Here is a 15,563-nt window from a genome sequence, read left to right on the forward strand (position 1 = left end):
TCCTCTCACATCTACCCACGCACTGCTCTCCTCATCCCTTCCCCTCCTCCTCCTCTTCTCCCACCCCACCTCCTCATCCTCCTCCTCCTCCCAACCCACCCCTCCTCTCCTCCCACCCCACCTCCTCTCCACCCACCCCACCCCTCCTCCTCCTCTCCACCCACCCCACCCCTCCTCCTCCTCTCCTCTCCTCTCCTCCCACCCCACCCCACATCTTCCTCCTCTCCTCCCACCCCTCCTCTCCTCCCACCCCACCCCACCCCACATCCTCCTCCTCTCCTCCCACCCCTCCTCTCCTCCTCTCCACCCACCCCACCCCTCCTCTCCTCCTCTCCACCCACCCCACCCCTCCTCCTCCTCTCCTCCCACCCCACCCCACATCTTCCTCCTCTCCTGCCTTCCACCCTTGCCCAGCTGATCACACTGCTCCCCGGACCACCATCATTCCAGTCAAGTTCTTCTCTTTTCCTCTCCCCTGGCGCCATGAGAGGAGTCCATTTTACAGATGACTGCTGTCCATCAGCCCCACTGCAAACAACAACCAACCATGTAACACAGGAGGAGGAGGCGCAGGAGGAGGAGGAGCAGGAGGAGGCGCACGAGGAGGAGGTTCAGGAGGAGGCGCACAAGGAGCAGGAGGCGCAAGAGGAGGCGCAAGAGGAGAGGTGACAGCCGGAGAGCATCAGTCAGACTGACGGAAGCTCTCTTTCTTCCTGTCACTGACTAATGGGGAGGCTGCCGTTACAAATTGTGGTCTGATTCATCTGGAATGACGGGAGGAGAGAAGGAGGAGGTTGGGGCCAAAGGGGCCGTGTCCCCCACACTCAGGCTGGGGACACGTCTCACACACACACACACACACACACACACACACACACACACCCACACACACACACACACACACTTAGCTCCACAGTCAGTCAGCCAGCCAGTCACCAAGCCAGGTAGTCGGTTATGTTCGCTGGGTCCAGATACCGCACCCAGCGAACATTCAACCAGTCAGTCAACCAGTCGGTCAGTCAATCAGCCAGTCAACAGGGTTTCTAGAACAGAAACATTGATGCTGGCTGCCAAAAGCACAGCAAAACACAGGCCATCCGCAGGCGCCATTTAATATTACATTTTTGTTTACCCCGCAAAAAATTGCCTTTTATTTCATATTTTCAGACTTTTCCATTTTTATTTTAACTAGCAGTTTGTCTTGACTTGTTTTTGTTTTTTTACATGCATTTTTCCCAATGAGGAAGTGAGACATTGTCTAGTAAAATGAAAACCAATCAATTGGTTTAATGCTCCGGTAAAATATTTAATACCTATTACATAAAATTATTTTGGATCACTAATCAAAACGATAATTTCTGTGGTTTTCTGTATTTCAATGGCTGGACGCCGCAACAGCTGTCCGGATCATTACTCCGTCAATGATCCAAGTGTCTTAATTTACTTAACACGGCTGCGTGGAACCTCTTGAAAAACGTTTTCATTATACTACATTTTTCTTTTTGTGTGATGTAGTGAGTACACACTCTTTTACAGTGGGCTGGGCTGCTGATAACAGGATAAATATAGTTCTCCTATCAGCGCTCTAACACGGAGAGTTTTCCAGTTCCTGCGGGTGCCATATGTCTAATGTTTACATGTTATTTCCAGAGACTGATTGACAGCAGAGATTTATCAAGGATGAACCTTGGCATATAACGACAATTCGTGTAGGCGGTTTGAATATATTGCTGTAGGTGATAAAAAAAGTTATGAAGAACACATGAAGGACGTGATTGTTGTAAATGCTGGACTAACACTAACTCGCACTATAGAATAAAAAAGCAAGACAATTAAGCAATTATAAATTCAGTGTTTCCTCTAGGATTTTTTTCAACAGCAGCGGGTGTTTTTGTTTCCCTTTAACATTTCGAGGCATACACTCTGACCCCCTCGCTATCGGAATCTTAATATGCTATAGGCCTACAACTACTACTAGTGCTATCTTCCTCATTGAAGCAATCAGGCCTACCCGTGGTTCGAATTTATTTACTGAAGTTACATTCACAGAGTTCGCTAGTTTAGCTTGAGCACAGTCTAGTTCTAGCTAAAGTTATATTACACTAGCTTAAACATTATTTCAAGATTAAATACAGTAATCATAATTAGTTGGCCATCAACATAAAACTGCGAATTTTAATTTAAACTAAAATATAGCTAACGTAGGCCTACATTTAACTAGCTAGCTTACGTTCTCTAGCGCTATCTGGAGGATGTATCCTCGGTTTGTCACCGCCAGGGAGGAGAAAGTGCTCCGCTGTACTCTCGCTGTTGTTTTTTCAGTTGTCATGACCTGAGTGATTGACGTCCTGTTCAGTTGCTCATCCTCCAATCGGAGAGAGAGCAGCAAAAGACCGTTCGTTTGAGTTCCGTGGAGCAGAGCTCCATATATTCATATTATTGCGAATTATTTCATATGAAGCAGTGGCGGCGGCAATTATTTTGTAGCAGCATAATATAATATATTATATAGGCTATTATAAACTAGAATATGTTCTATATTAATGAATTATTAAGACCAAAAAAACACTGGTGGTCTTGCAGCGTTCTTAGAACCACAGTAACATTCTATAGTTCTCCGCTTCTACTTGCTGCTCTTTATCCAGAAGGCTTTTCAGACTGTGGACAGATGTTCTGGAAGCCAACATGTTCTAGAATGAGAGGAACCCTCATCCAGGCACAGAGAGGAAGCAAAGGGGGTTCCAGGAAGCTGTGGTCATCCTTAGCTCCAAGAACCTCCTCACACCATCTGAATGAAACCATTTCATTTGTACTGAACTCTAGAAGTTGTTCTGACATTTTGCCTGTCACTCACCCCCAGAACAATCTGCCCTCCTTAAAGACTTAAACAATACAAATTCTGTACCAGGGAATTCTGTATCTGGTAGAGAGCTTGTTTATGAGGAAACAAACTTTACCCTTTACCCTTTTTTTTGTCTGCTAACAAGAAAACACTGACTTGGCAGAGAGATTAATAAAGTATTACATTAAGCTGTTTTTGAAAGCAACGATCTGCAGTCATTTCATTTTACGGCCCCATTATTCATAATTAGCTGGGAAATGTGTCAAATGAATGTGCTTAATTCATGTTTTGGGCAGCACAAGCACAAGTTAGTTGTCATTACATAACTGTCCTACTGGCGTAACATAACTTACAAAACACATTAGGTAAACAACAAGAATGCTACGACCAGAAAGAGTATCGCTGAATGGGTGTCTGGTGTGTGTAGCCCACCCGCCCACCGACAGACCTGTACCCCCCCCCTCACCCCCCAGGGGAGGGGAGGACACCCAGGACTGAGTGTTGATTGGCTGAAGACAGCGATGAGCTTTGGCTCCTGAGAGCAAAAACATGCAAATAAATATCCTCTATGTCAGTGTTGGGTAATCTGTCAGACAAACTATTATAGAAGCAGAGAGATAATGAGCACAGGAGCTCTCAGGTGAACTCTCTCTCACACACTCACAAGAGAGAGAGACACACCCAGAGAGAGAGACACACCCAGAGAGAGAGAGAGAGAGAGAGAGAGAGAGAGAGAGAGAGAGAGAGAGAGAGAGAGAGAGAGAGAGAGAGAGAGAGAGGCGACACCAAGAAACACACACACACTCACGTGAGGTTTGGTAAATCAAATTAAGATGCACGCTGAACTGATCTACACAACAGGAAAAGCATGCTGGCATGTGAATCAGATATTATAATTGATTACCTTAAAGACTCAAACTACTTCTTAATAAAGTGAACTCTCACTCTGAGGACCGAAGAAACTAAAGAGATTCTCCTCCAACCCTTCTCTGAACAACAGCATTGTTATTATTCCACAATAATCTAGACTTTGCTACATTCCAAACAGAATATAGCATAATCTGAATAAACTGGGGCAACATTTCCAGAACCAGAGGGAAGTTAGTCTACAAGCATCTTGTGTTTATTTTCAAAGGTTTCCAATCTGTTTACTATTCTTTTGTAAACAGATCCAGGTCATCTAAAAGTACAACTAACAGTCTTTGTGTGTGTGTGTGTGCGCCCAGCCTCTCCACTGTCCAGATGGATAGCTCAGAAATACTGATCGCAAATCAAGATGTTGCAGGTTCAAATCCCCTACAAAAAGGGCCAATCTTCCCTGTGCCATGAGTGGTATATTATTAGCAGAGTATGGTAATTATCTACAGTTAGTACTGTTCTAACGCTCTGACCCCTGAAAAGGTTAATATTTCGCTGACTGTAGGACATCTTGATTTCGCACTTTGTGCTTCTGGGCCCGGCTTAGTCCGATCTGATTTAGACAACTCTAATTGCCTATTAACTCAACTCTACAACCCACACAATGAGAGAACAGGCATCCCAGTTACCAAAAGCACATGTGATACTTACACGACAAAGGTCTGATACATTAATATTTCACTTCAATTGATAATACAGCCTAGTGGAGTAAAAATAATTAAACCATTAAGTTGTCTGCTCAAATATAATGCAATGAAACGTTAAGTGCACTACTATAAGTGTCACCAAATCAGAATTAAGTCCAGAAACCCAAGGCAGTTTTTCCCATTGTAGAACTGTCAACGTACAGCTGACAGGCGATGCTGATGAAACCGACGCGAGACAGTTGCATCATAGTTAGCCGATGTAGCTAGCTGGGGTTAGCCGTGGTCACACAAGTTACCAAGGTTAGTAACCATGTAGCTAACCATGATTCAAACGTGGCAGCTACACGTCCACGTACCAGTGTTTTGCAACAGCTAACACACAATTAGCTTGCATCATAAACTAACGCCATATGCGGTTGACAGCTTGATGCAGGTAATGTAAGCCTAGACACCATGCTGGCCACTGTGTAGCAACCAAGCACACACAGTCATGACAAGGTCCATCTACATAGCGAACGGTAGGTTTACTGCAGTGTTTAAGCAAACTTAAAGTTGACTGAGAAAAAGCAACCTTCATTAGCAGTGCAAAGCGAAAAGCTAACTTTGCTAGCTTGCTAACAAGATTATGTAAACGTGTTCGAACGGTCCAATGCGCTTGGTGGAGAGTACAGTAGATAGATGTCCACCCAGCCAGAAACACAGTCGTACTTCCCACTTTCGATTGTTTATTTATATCATGACAGCTTGAGCTGTTAACACGAGATTGCATCGCTACTCACCCGTGCAAGTCTTCTTAAAGTAACTGACAGCATGTTGTAGGATTGCAGAAAGGGCAGCTTCGCGAGCACGCTTGACAGCCCAACACAGTTCGAGACGGTCTGAATCAGCGACTGGGACAGCCTGTTATGAACGTGGGAGCGTGCGCTCTGCGTCCCACTCTCGTCGCAAGGATCTCTGGGAATTGTCGTTTCAAGGCGTTAGACCAGCGGGATTATTTTGTACACTTACTTTTTTCTTCTTTGTAGCACGGTTTTGTTTGTTGGCATAATTTTATGATGGGTATTTCATAAAACGAAGTGTGATATGTTTTATAAACACTATATTTTTTCAATACGTTTTGGTTTTCAACCGAATTCACCTTGAATGTGTTCTACGACTCTTTTAACCTCCTCACTATCTATCTCTTTGATCTATTTTGCTCTCTTTCTATCCCCCCCCTCCTCCACCAACAAACACACACACACACACACACACAGAGTAGTGTGGATGTGATGAAGAGCTGATCTCGGGGGAAGTAGAGGTCTATAAATCTCTGTGTCCTGATGTGTCCGAGCCGTCTCCGAGCAGAGTCCAGGGACAGCGCCTTCTGGATGCACCATATGAACACCATTGATCAACAGCATAATAAGCCACAGAGCGCCATAGGAAGGAGATTCAATTAGTACCGTCTAGCTGTTATTTAATGGAAATCTAAGGACTCAAAACTTAATCAGAAGATAGAGAAAAAATACAATTTGTCTGAGTGTGTGGTGAGGAGGGAGGGAGGATGCAGGGAGAAGGGTAGACAGAGAAATTGCAAGAGAGGTGGAGGGAGGTGGAGAAAGGTGGAGAGAGGTAATAACTTGAAGGTTGTACCTTGTCCAGAACAACTGTGTGCGAATATTGGATCTTCAGACATACGAACTAGCTTGTTGGATTAAGAATTGTATGTGCTTCAAAACAAATTAGAGATGTTATGATATAATTTTACTGTGGTGGTGACATTAATACAACCAGGAGCTTGTTTGGTTGAATTTTAGGCAGATTGTTAAAAGTCAATAATACATTATGAATGTAGGCATTTTTTGATCAGGAGGATTATTTGAGATAGTATTTGGATAACTTGAAGTGGAAGTGAAATACTTCAGAAAGCAGTACAGCATAACCTTCTGTTCAGAGCACAAACCCATTCGATTGCTACACAACCCCCGCATTGAATCAACCCCATATCCAAACAAAAGACAGACAACAACAACAGATAAACAGTTAAGGAGATTTTAATGTGCTTTGTCATACAGTACATTGTATGGATATCCAAAACGTACGTAGCATTTTCTCATACATAATAACTCTTTCATAATAACTCTTTCATATGTTCAGCATTTGAGAGGGGGAACTGAGAAACATGGTAACCGTCTGCCATCATCACTTCCTGCCATCATCACTTCCTGCCAGCTAATGGCGACACTCATAAAAACCCATTTCAGTCTGTGTATGTGCGTTTATGTGTCGCACTTCCAAGGCAACAGATTTAAATAATTCCAGTTTAAACCAAGGTGATTCAAGTGTTTACAACAGCATTGGTACCATAAGGCCTAGGCTTAAATTTGAATTATTTAAATCAGTCACGCCAAACTTTGACACACAATCAATATACGTTCATCTAGTTACTTATTTTTGTGAGTTAGTAAATACAAAGAACTTTGTATTTATAATCTATTCAAAATTACAGTGTACCTGAAGCCTTTCCTCCATCTCTTTTTCCATGTTATATTTGAATTCTCCAGCAGACAGACAGTAATCATTGGGTTGATAAGAGGGAAAGCTCTAAAGCTTTGTACATTATTTACACAGAAATCTAAGTCAACTCATAGAAAGGTGTGTCGTTGGAAAAAATCAGCCCTATCTGAACCATTATGCTGATTATTTCACATTAAGTCCACAATTCAACCAAGGTTGAGAGTGGAAAAACTGTCCCCACCATCACCATTGTCATCCTCACCATAATCACCTACCCCACCGCCATCATCATTATCTTCAACACCCTCCTCCACCGCCCCCACCCCCCATCCAACCTCAAACCTACCGCCCCTCCCCCCCATCTTAACCCCTCCCTCCCCCCACCATCTCAACCCCTCCCCCCCACCATCTCAACCCTCCCCCCCCCCCTCTCCCCCCCCCTCCCCATCTCCGACCTATCCAAGGTAAGGGTGTTCGCTCTGAAAGTTGTAGTCGGGGCAGACCTTCTGCACCAGCTTGTAGTCGATGCTGAAGAAGGAGATGAAGATGCAGATGACCTTGAAGGGCTTGGCGCACAGCCAGGCAGCGTGCGAGTCGGTGTGCTCGGAGAAGCAGGTCTGGGACGGGTCGTACAGACACGGCTTGGGCTTCTTGGAGCGGTTGGTCTTTTCATACTCCACCCGGCAGTTGAAGGTCTTTCTCTCTCTGGGGTCCAGGGTGGCCTGCTGCGGGGTGTGCTGGACCTGGACCTCCACCGGGAGCTGAGGGGGCTGGTGGTGCTGCAGGACCTCAAACTCCACCACCTTGGTGGGGGGGACGATGCTTACGGACACATTGCCCAGGCTGGAGGAGTTGTGGCGGAAGTAGACGGTGAAGGTGCCGTTGATGTGGTCCACGATCTTCCCAGTCACCATCAGGCTAAACTTCATGGTCTTCACGTTGAAGTAGAAGTCCCCCCAGCCGAACATCTTCTTGGTCTTCTGGGAAGTCTTGAGCTGGGGTTTGCGTTTGGAGCGGTAACCGGTCTGGTCCAGGAGCATGGACTGGTTCCTGGCCCAGTCCTGGGGGTTGAAGAAGCTGTAGGTGGGTTTGGTCTTCATGGGGGTGTTGTCGATGTTGAAGATGCGGGAGGTTTGGTACGGGGGTTTCACCCCCCCGGGGGGGGGGCCTCCTGCACCCCCGCCCGCCCCCCCTCCCAGGCTGTAGGGGAGGGTCTTGAGCATGGAGCTGGCAGGGCCCAGTTCTGGGTAGTCCATCAGCTTCTCCAGGCCCTGAACCTGGTGAGGGAACACCCAGGAGAAGGGGGAAGAGGTTAGACATGGAGAGAGCAGGCTTCTTTCTTTATCCTCTCACTTATTTACACAAGCTTCAGATCTTTATTATTACCGGTATATATTTTTTAAATTTGCATTCTTTTGAGAGTCACTTTCAGTCTCTTTAACACACACTTTACTTTTAAAATTATGTTTCATTCGTTAAGCACATGCTTTCATCCACAGCAACACAGCAGTAGTGTGTAGAGTGAACACAGCAGATTATCATTAAGGACCGGAAGTGTACAGTTGAGTGTCCAGGAAACAGACCAGACCCAGCAACAGTAAGGTTAGTTTGTTTGCTGGGGCCGGGCCGTGGTTGGATAATGTGTTTGTGTGTATGTGTATTCCTCTCTAGTCAGTGTGTGTGTGTGTGTGTGTTTGTGTGTGTGAGAGTGTGTATTTGAGTAATGTTAGTGTGCTTCTTTTTACACGCTTGAACACAGTTTCCATGTCTAGATGGAGATCATTTTCTCACTGGACAGATAATTAGAGAGAGATGTAACATATCTCTTCTTTCTAAGTTCCATTAGAGAGCGCCTCGTCTGACCTTCACCCACCAACCTGACATGGACATTCGGTTCTGTTATGAGAATAAAAATTCTCAGAAATCTTTCCTCTAAAACATTTCCATTAAAACCAGTTGTACTCTTGGATGAAATACCGTGCTTCATTCCTCTCTTTGTGCTGTGTTTTATAATGCGTTTTTCCTATTAAAGTGTTATGTGACATGTTAATGTGTCTGTTGTTGTCTAATGTTTTTCAATGTGCGATAAACCCTTATCCCTCAGGGGAAATGCAGTCATTAAAATACTAGTACATTGCGATGTTCTAATTGCAGAGCATCTATTTTTAAGGACTTAATTGTTTATTTGGTTTTACACAGTAAAAGCATGCTGACAAGTGCTGGCTGTGACATATGGTGCAACTCTGCCTGGGAGACGATTCACCAGGTTGATTGACTGGATTTCTACCTTGTTCTCTTTCATGTTTCATCAATCACGTCACTGCTACTCGCACACACACACACACACACACACAAATAGTCAGGCGCGCGCACACACACACACACACACACACACACACACACACACACAGGCGTGCACGCACCTACACACAAAATCCAACCCTGCTCCTGGAGAGATACCCTCCTCTAGGGTTACACTCCAACCCTGCTCCTGGAGAGATACCCTCCTGTAGGGTTACACTCCAACCCTGCTCCTGGAGAGATACCCTCCTGTAGGGTTACACTCCAACCCTGCTCCTGGAGAGATACCCTCCTGTAGGGTTACACTCCAACCCTGCTCCTGGAGAGATACCCTCCTGTAGGGTTACACTCCAACCCTGCTCCTGGAGAGATACACTCTTGGAAGACGCCACTTCAAACTCAGCTTCAAGAAACCTGATTCATCTGACCAACCAGATTATGATCTGAATCAAGTGTGTTAGATTACGGTTGGAGTGAAGACCAACAGGGTGGCAGCTCTCCCATCAACCATCCCTCTCATCGACAAACAAAACAGCGAGCAGACCCTAACCTCGCGGCAGATGAACCCTAACCTCGCGGCAGACAGCTTCAGAAGACTCGGTGTCTAGTCACGCAAGAACGAGTCCTGCCTCCTCCGATCCTGACCCGGCTCACTGCAGACACCAGCGTTGTGCCAAACCTCTCCTTATTAACCATCAATCATCAAAACACGATTACAACCTGATGTCGGCATTTGTCACAGCGGCGCGGTGCTCAATACAGCTGTTAATGTATTCAGACATTCAATTAATGTATCTGTTTCTGTGCTGCTTCCTGTGAGGGCCTGTGAGAGCACATCCTCTGGGGACTGATCTAGCAGGACTGACTGGAGGTCTATTGATCACTGGCCAAATGAATTAGTAAAAAAAAAGCCCTTGACGAATGGCCATCGACTGATTAACGACTTGATGAGGATTTTTCCAAACAGGCATCAGCCCTGGACGGCTCCCTTGGGTCAGTTGACGAGGAGGCGTGAAGTGAACTCGCGGAATTAAAATCAAAGCCACGGTAATACGGACGGACTTGTCTGCTGACGACGTGGAAGACAGAAAACAGGAAGCGTGAGGCGTAGATGATACTTGTACGCTAAACACACACACACACACACACGCTCTCGCAGGGGGAGGTTTCAGCTGGGAGCCTTGTCAGCAGAGCTGTCAGAAGTGTGCGCAGGAACCCATCTGTCAGACGCAGGCCCGGGCGCTGGAAGACGCAGAACAGAGCAGAACCACCATGGAGACATTATCTCACTGTCACTAACCCTAACCTTAACCTCTCTATCAACACACCACTGTTACCTCTCTATCACTCACCTTAACCTCTCTATCACTAACTAACCTCTCAGCATGGCCAGACTTGTTCTAGAGGCAAGGGATAGTATGTGTGTGTGTGTGTGAGACTGGTCTTTTTTAACTACCCTTGTGGGGACCAAATGTCCTCTGGATCGGCCCCCATTAGAATAGCAAAACATTGTTAGCCAGAGACAGTGTCTGGGTTCAGGGTTGTTGGTTCTGGGGTTCCTTGGCCTGCAAGAAGCATCAGAAAGATTCTTACACACCTAGCTGAGAAACCACAAGTTCAGCTAGAACTAACAAGTCTATTTTGGCGACGCACACACAATTTTCCGAGGCTAAATATACTTGTGGGACTGCAACATTTCTCAGCTGTGATGATCCACCGTGTTTGTGTCCTGTTTCCCTGGAATACAAAGAACCCACCGGAAGATGGAGAGGATTCTGGGCTGCTGTGCAGGATAACAGTATATGATCCAGACAACCCGATGGAACCAGAATGTGATTATAACACAGAGGAGGTGGAGAGGGAGGGGGAGGAGAGGGGGGTGGAGGAGGTGGAGAGGAAGGGGGAGAAGGTGGAGAGGGAGGGGGAGAAGGTGGAGATGGAGAGGGGGGTGGAGGAGGTAGAGAGGGAGGGCAGGGATGTGGAGAGGGCAGCAGGAGAACCCTGCAACATTAAACATCTTTAACTTCATTCCGGTGGTCTAAGATGGGTGGAGGGGGTTTGGGTGGAATTAGGGAGGGCAGTGTAAAGTGGTGTAGATGGGTGTGTGGGGGATGGGGAGAGGGTGGGGTAGAGAGGAGAGTGTGGGGATGAGAGTCTCTAAGTGAGAAGCAGCGATGGACGAGAGGAATCTTTCTCCTCCTCTCACCATCACAAGCTTGGGTCAGGTGTCAAACTCAGCCCCTCATTCCGCTTCCTGAGGTGTCGCTGAGAGCCGCAATTACGCTCCGGTTTCATCGATAGGAAGCTGTGGATCGATTGCTCAACCTGCTCTGTGATCTGGCTTGGTCAGTCCTTCCAACGCTGCTTTCCATCCTGTAGAGCGCTGGTCCAGAGAGGGGCCACTCCCGCCCACGACTGCCCTGACATGGAGCCTGCTCCCTGGGGGGATGAGGGCCTGCTGTGTGGGTGGACTCCCAGGCTTGTTCACTTGTTTAATTGGAGTTTTATCGGTGACAATCAATTCATTTGTGTCTGGGCTGGAGGATGCATTGATCTGCCATGGGGGAGTCAGGTGACTTGCCTCCCTCCTGGACAAACGCCCTCCTGGAAGAGACTGGATTTGGATGTTCTCTACTACACATGCACACTTACCTCCACACACACACACACACACACACACACACACACACACACACACACACACACATACCTCCACACACTGCTTCACACATGCACCTCCACACACACACACACCTCCACACACACATACCTCCACACACACTGCTTCACACATGCACCTCCACACACACACACACACCTCTCCATGAACACACACCTTTCCACACACACACCTCCACAGCAGGAGATGATTTTCATCTTACTCCTCAGCGTTTTCTCAAACGTTCGATTCCGTACGAAGCGAGTCAGAACAAAAACATCTTTGATAAACCATTTATGTCTACAGGGGTAGCAGAATAAGTTCTGATGTGAAGCCAGTCAGGAAGTGGGTTTGTCCGGCACAGCATTGGGAAGGAAAACATCATCACTTCTGCCTACAGATGAAGATACAAAGTTGCTGCACACTCAGCTGAACGAGAAGAAGAAGGATTTCGTAAAAAAGCGTTTTGTAGGCTCAGTGAAATATTTTTATTGCACTTGTATCTCCGTGCAATTTGAGGTTTTGTTAGTTTTTTTGATTCGTTTACCATTTAGTTGATTTACTTCACTGTAAAGGCATGGATTTTTTTCTTGGGGATTTTAAGGGCATGTAACCTATAACTGAAGACAACGTGACTGTCCCAAGACATGATGTTGTGATGGCTCTTCTTCTACACGATGAAAGTGTGGGCGTCAGGTGGCTGAGCGGTGAGGGAAGCGGGCTAGTAATCTGAAGGTTGCCAGTTCGATTCCCGGCCGTGCCAAATGACATTGTGTCCTTGGGCAAGGCACTTCACCCTACTTGCATCGGGGAGAATGTCCCTGTACTTACTGTAAGTCGCTCTGGATAAGAGCGTCTGATAAATGACTAAATGTAAATGTAAAGTACAGTCTCCTTCTCGTCTCTCCAGACGGTTTCATCTGCGGTGGACGGTGGGACTGTTCCCGTGACTCGTCCTGTGTCGTGGAGGGATACACATACAAGAGCCAGATCCATTCTAGTTTGACAATCACATAATAAAAAGAAATCATTTTTTTCTTCAGAAAAACGGGGAGAGCTGGAAATGACATTTAATTACAGAGAGCAAAATAAAGCCCCAAGGACTGAAGATAAAGCAGGGGGGGGGGGAACGAGGAGGGGGTAGAGGGAATAAAAACATTTTGGCAGTCCAGTGGTGTGTCTGGATTATCATGAAAATGAAAGCTGGTGACTCAGGGAGTATCAGAGTATCAGAGAGGAAATGGAGCTGAGACTGATAACACTGTCAGGAGAGGGGAGAGGGAGAGGGAGAGGGAGAGGGGGAGGGGGAGGGGGGAGAGAGGATAGAGAGGGAGAGGGGAGAGAAGGGGAGAGAAGGGGAGAGAAGGAGAGAGGGAGAGAGGGAGAGGGAGAGGGAGAGGGGGAGGGGGGAGAGAGGATAGAGAGGGAGAGGGGAGAGGGGAGAGGGGAGAGGGGAGAGGGGAGAGAAGGAGAGAAGGAGAGAGGGAGAGGGAGGGGGGAGGGGAGAGGGGAGAGGGAAGAGGGGAGAGGGGAGAGAGGGACAGAAGGAAGGTGGGGGAGAGGAGAGAGGAGAGGGAGGGGGAAAGAGGAAGAGGAGAGAGAGAAGGGGAGAGGAAGGAGAGGGTGCAGGGAAAGAAAGCATAAAGACAATATATAAAATACTGAGGGAGATTGTGGGTGCATAATAACGCAAAACTGAGAATCATTTCGCCGTACAGAGAGTAATCTTCACCTACTAGAGCACTAATATCTGCTGTATTGTTTTCACAAGGCGTGCTCTCAGAGGATATGTGAGGTGGGTCGTCTGGGCTGACGGTCAGTCATGGAACTCGCTGAACGAGTTTTACATCTGACCAGTATTACTGAGATAAATAGTTTGGTGAACTGAAACATTGAGGAGTAAGAGAAGGAGAGAAAGAAAATTCAGAGAGGGAGAGAAAGAAGGAGAGTGAGAGAGAGAGAGAGAGAGAGAGAGAGAGAGAGAGAGAGAGAGAGAGAGAGAGAGAGAGAGAGGGGGAAAGAGAGAAATAGAGAGGGAGAGAGAGAAAAAAACAGGGAGAGATAAAGATGGAGAGAGATGGAGAAAGAATGAGAGAGAGAAATAAAGAGAGAGGGAAAGAGACTATTTGAAAATAAGAGAAAAAGAAAAAGGGAACAGGTAAAGAAAGAAAGAAGATCTTGCAAAGGAAACAGTGAGTTCCATGAGAGCATTCAGCAGAGGATGTCTGTGTTATTATCCAGCTGTACAGATGCTCTGGCCCAGCCTGGCAGGGCTACTGAGAGCTACACTGGAATACAGAACTTCCTGCTGGTGGATGTGAGCTCTAGAATACTGATAGCGATTAGATTGTCTGTTTGTTTGGAGGTAGGTTATCAATACTGATGAATACATAATCAACTAATGAATAGTAATGTATAAATAATCATTCTGATACATTCTAGAGTGAAATAGTCACTCCCAGATTGATCTAAGAACTCCCTCAGTCTCTCTCCCAGTCTCTCCCTCCCAGTCTCTCCCCCCCATCTCCCCAGTCTCTCCCCCCCATCTCCCCAGTCTCTCCCCCCCATCTCCCCAGTCTCTCCCCAGTCTCTCCCCCCTATCTCCCCAGTCTCTCCCCCAGTCTCTCCCCTAGTCTCTCCCCCCCATCTTTCCCCCAGTCTCTCCCCCCCATCTCTCCCAGTCTCTCTCCCAGTCTCTCCCCCAGTCTCTCCCTCCCCAGTCTCTCCCCCATCTCCCCAGTCTCTCCCCCAGTCTCTCCCCCCCATCTCCCCCTGTCTCTCCCCCAGTCTCTCCCCCCCATCTCCCCAGTCTCTCCCCTAGTCTCTCCCCCCCCGTCTTTCCCCCCATCTCTCCCCCAGTCTCTCCCCCCATCTCCCAGTCTCTCCCCTAGTCTCTCCCCCCCCGTCTTTCCCCCGTCTCTCCCCCAGTCTCTCCCCCCCATCTCCCCAGTCTCTCCCCCCGGTCTCTCCCCAGTCTCTCCCCCCATCTCCCCAGTCTCTCCCTAGTCTCTCCCCCCATCTCCCCAGTCTCTCCCCCATTCTCTCCCCCCCATCTCTCCAGTCTGTCCCCCTGTCTCTCCCCCTGTCTCTCCCCCTGTCTCTCCCCCAGTCTCCCCCCCCATCTCCCCAGTCTCTCCCCAGTCTCTCCCCCCCATCTCCCCCTGTCTCTCCCCCAGTCTCTCCCCCCCATCTCCCCCTGTCTCTCCCCCTGTCTCTCCCCCCCATCTCCCAGTCTCTCCCCTAGTCTCTCCCCCGTCTCCCCCTCTCTCCCCCACCCCTGTCTCCCCCAGTCTCTCCCCCCCATCTCCCCCTGTCTCTCCCCCAGTCTCTCCCCCCATCTCCCCTTCTCTCCCAGTCTCTCCCCCATCTCCAGTCTCCCAGTCTCCCAGTCTGTCCCCCTGTCTCTCCCCCAGTCTGTCCCCCTACTCTTTTGCACTCTTTTCCCTGATCAATCACTCTCTCTTCTCGGGGCTCCAAGGGGGAGGGCGGGGGGAGGGAGGAGAGAGGGGAGGGCAGGGGGGAGAGGGGGGAGGGCAACTCCTTTGCATGCGGTAAGGCAGGCAATGCATCAAAAGATGACAGTTTTCCCATTCTTCTTTAAATAAGAGTGGCGAGACTCCTGGCTGTGCCGTAACTTTAATCATTCATCTAAATAAGTGTTGCAGAGCGGGGGACTGGAGGCTGGGCGCACTGCCAG

The 15,563-nt window shown here is 47.8% G+C and overlaps 2 protein-coding genes across 2 annotated transcripts in view; both read right to left on the reverse strand.

Annotated features, from left to right (window-relative positions):
• shmt2 (serine hydroxymethyltransferase 2 (mitochondrial)) overlaps nt 1–5,343 on the reverse strand; it is a 16,977-nt gene extending 11,634 nt beyond the window's left edge. Inside the window, exon 1 of the mRNA XM_062472342.1 lies at nt 5,187–5,343. Coding sequence (XP_062328326.1) covers nt 5,187–5,219 — 33 coding nt within the window. The 5' untranslated portion in view covers nt 5,220–5,343. The remainder of the gene's footprint in view (nt 1–5,186) is intronic.
• Nucleotides 5,344–7,348: 2,005 nt separating this feature from the next.
• Nucleotides 7,349–8,179, reverse strand: LOC134034720 (neurexophilin-4). Its single transcript, XM_062479323.1, has one exon. It carries the CDS (start codon nt 8,160–8,162, stop codon nt 7,362–7,364), a length of 801 nt encoding a protein of 266 aa, XP_062335307.1. The 5' UTR covers nt 8,163–8,179; the 3' UTR covers nt 7,349–7,361.
• Nucleotides 8,180–15,563: the final 7,384 nt, after the last annotated feature.

Source organism: Osmerus eperlanus, chromosome 1, assembly GCF_963692335.1.
Source record: "Osmerus eperlanus chromosome 1, fOsmEpe2.1, whole genome shotgun sequence".
Taxonomy (NCBI): domain Eukaryota; kingdom Metazoa; phylum Chordata; class Actinopteri; order Osmeriformes; family Osmeridae; genus Osmerus; species Osmerus eperlanus.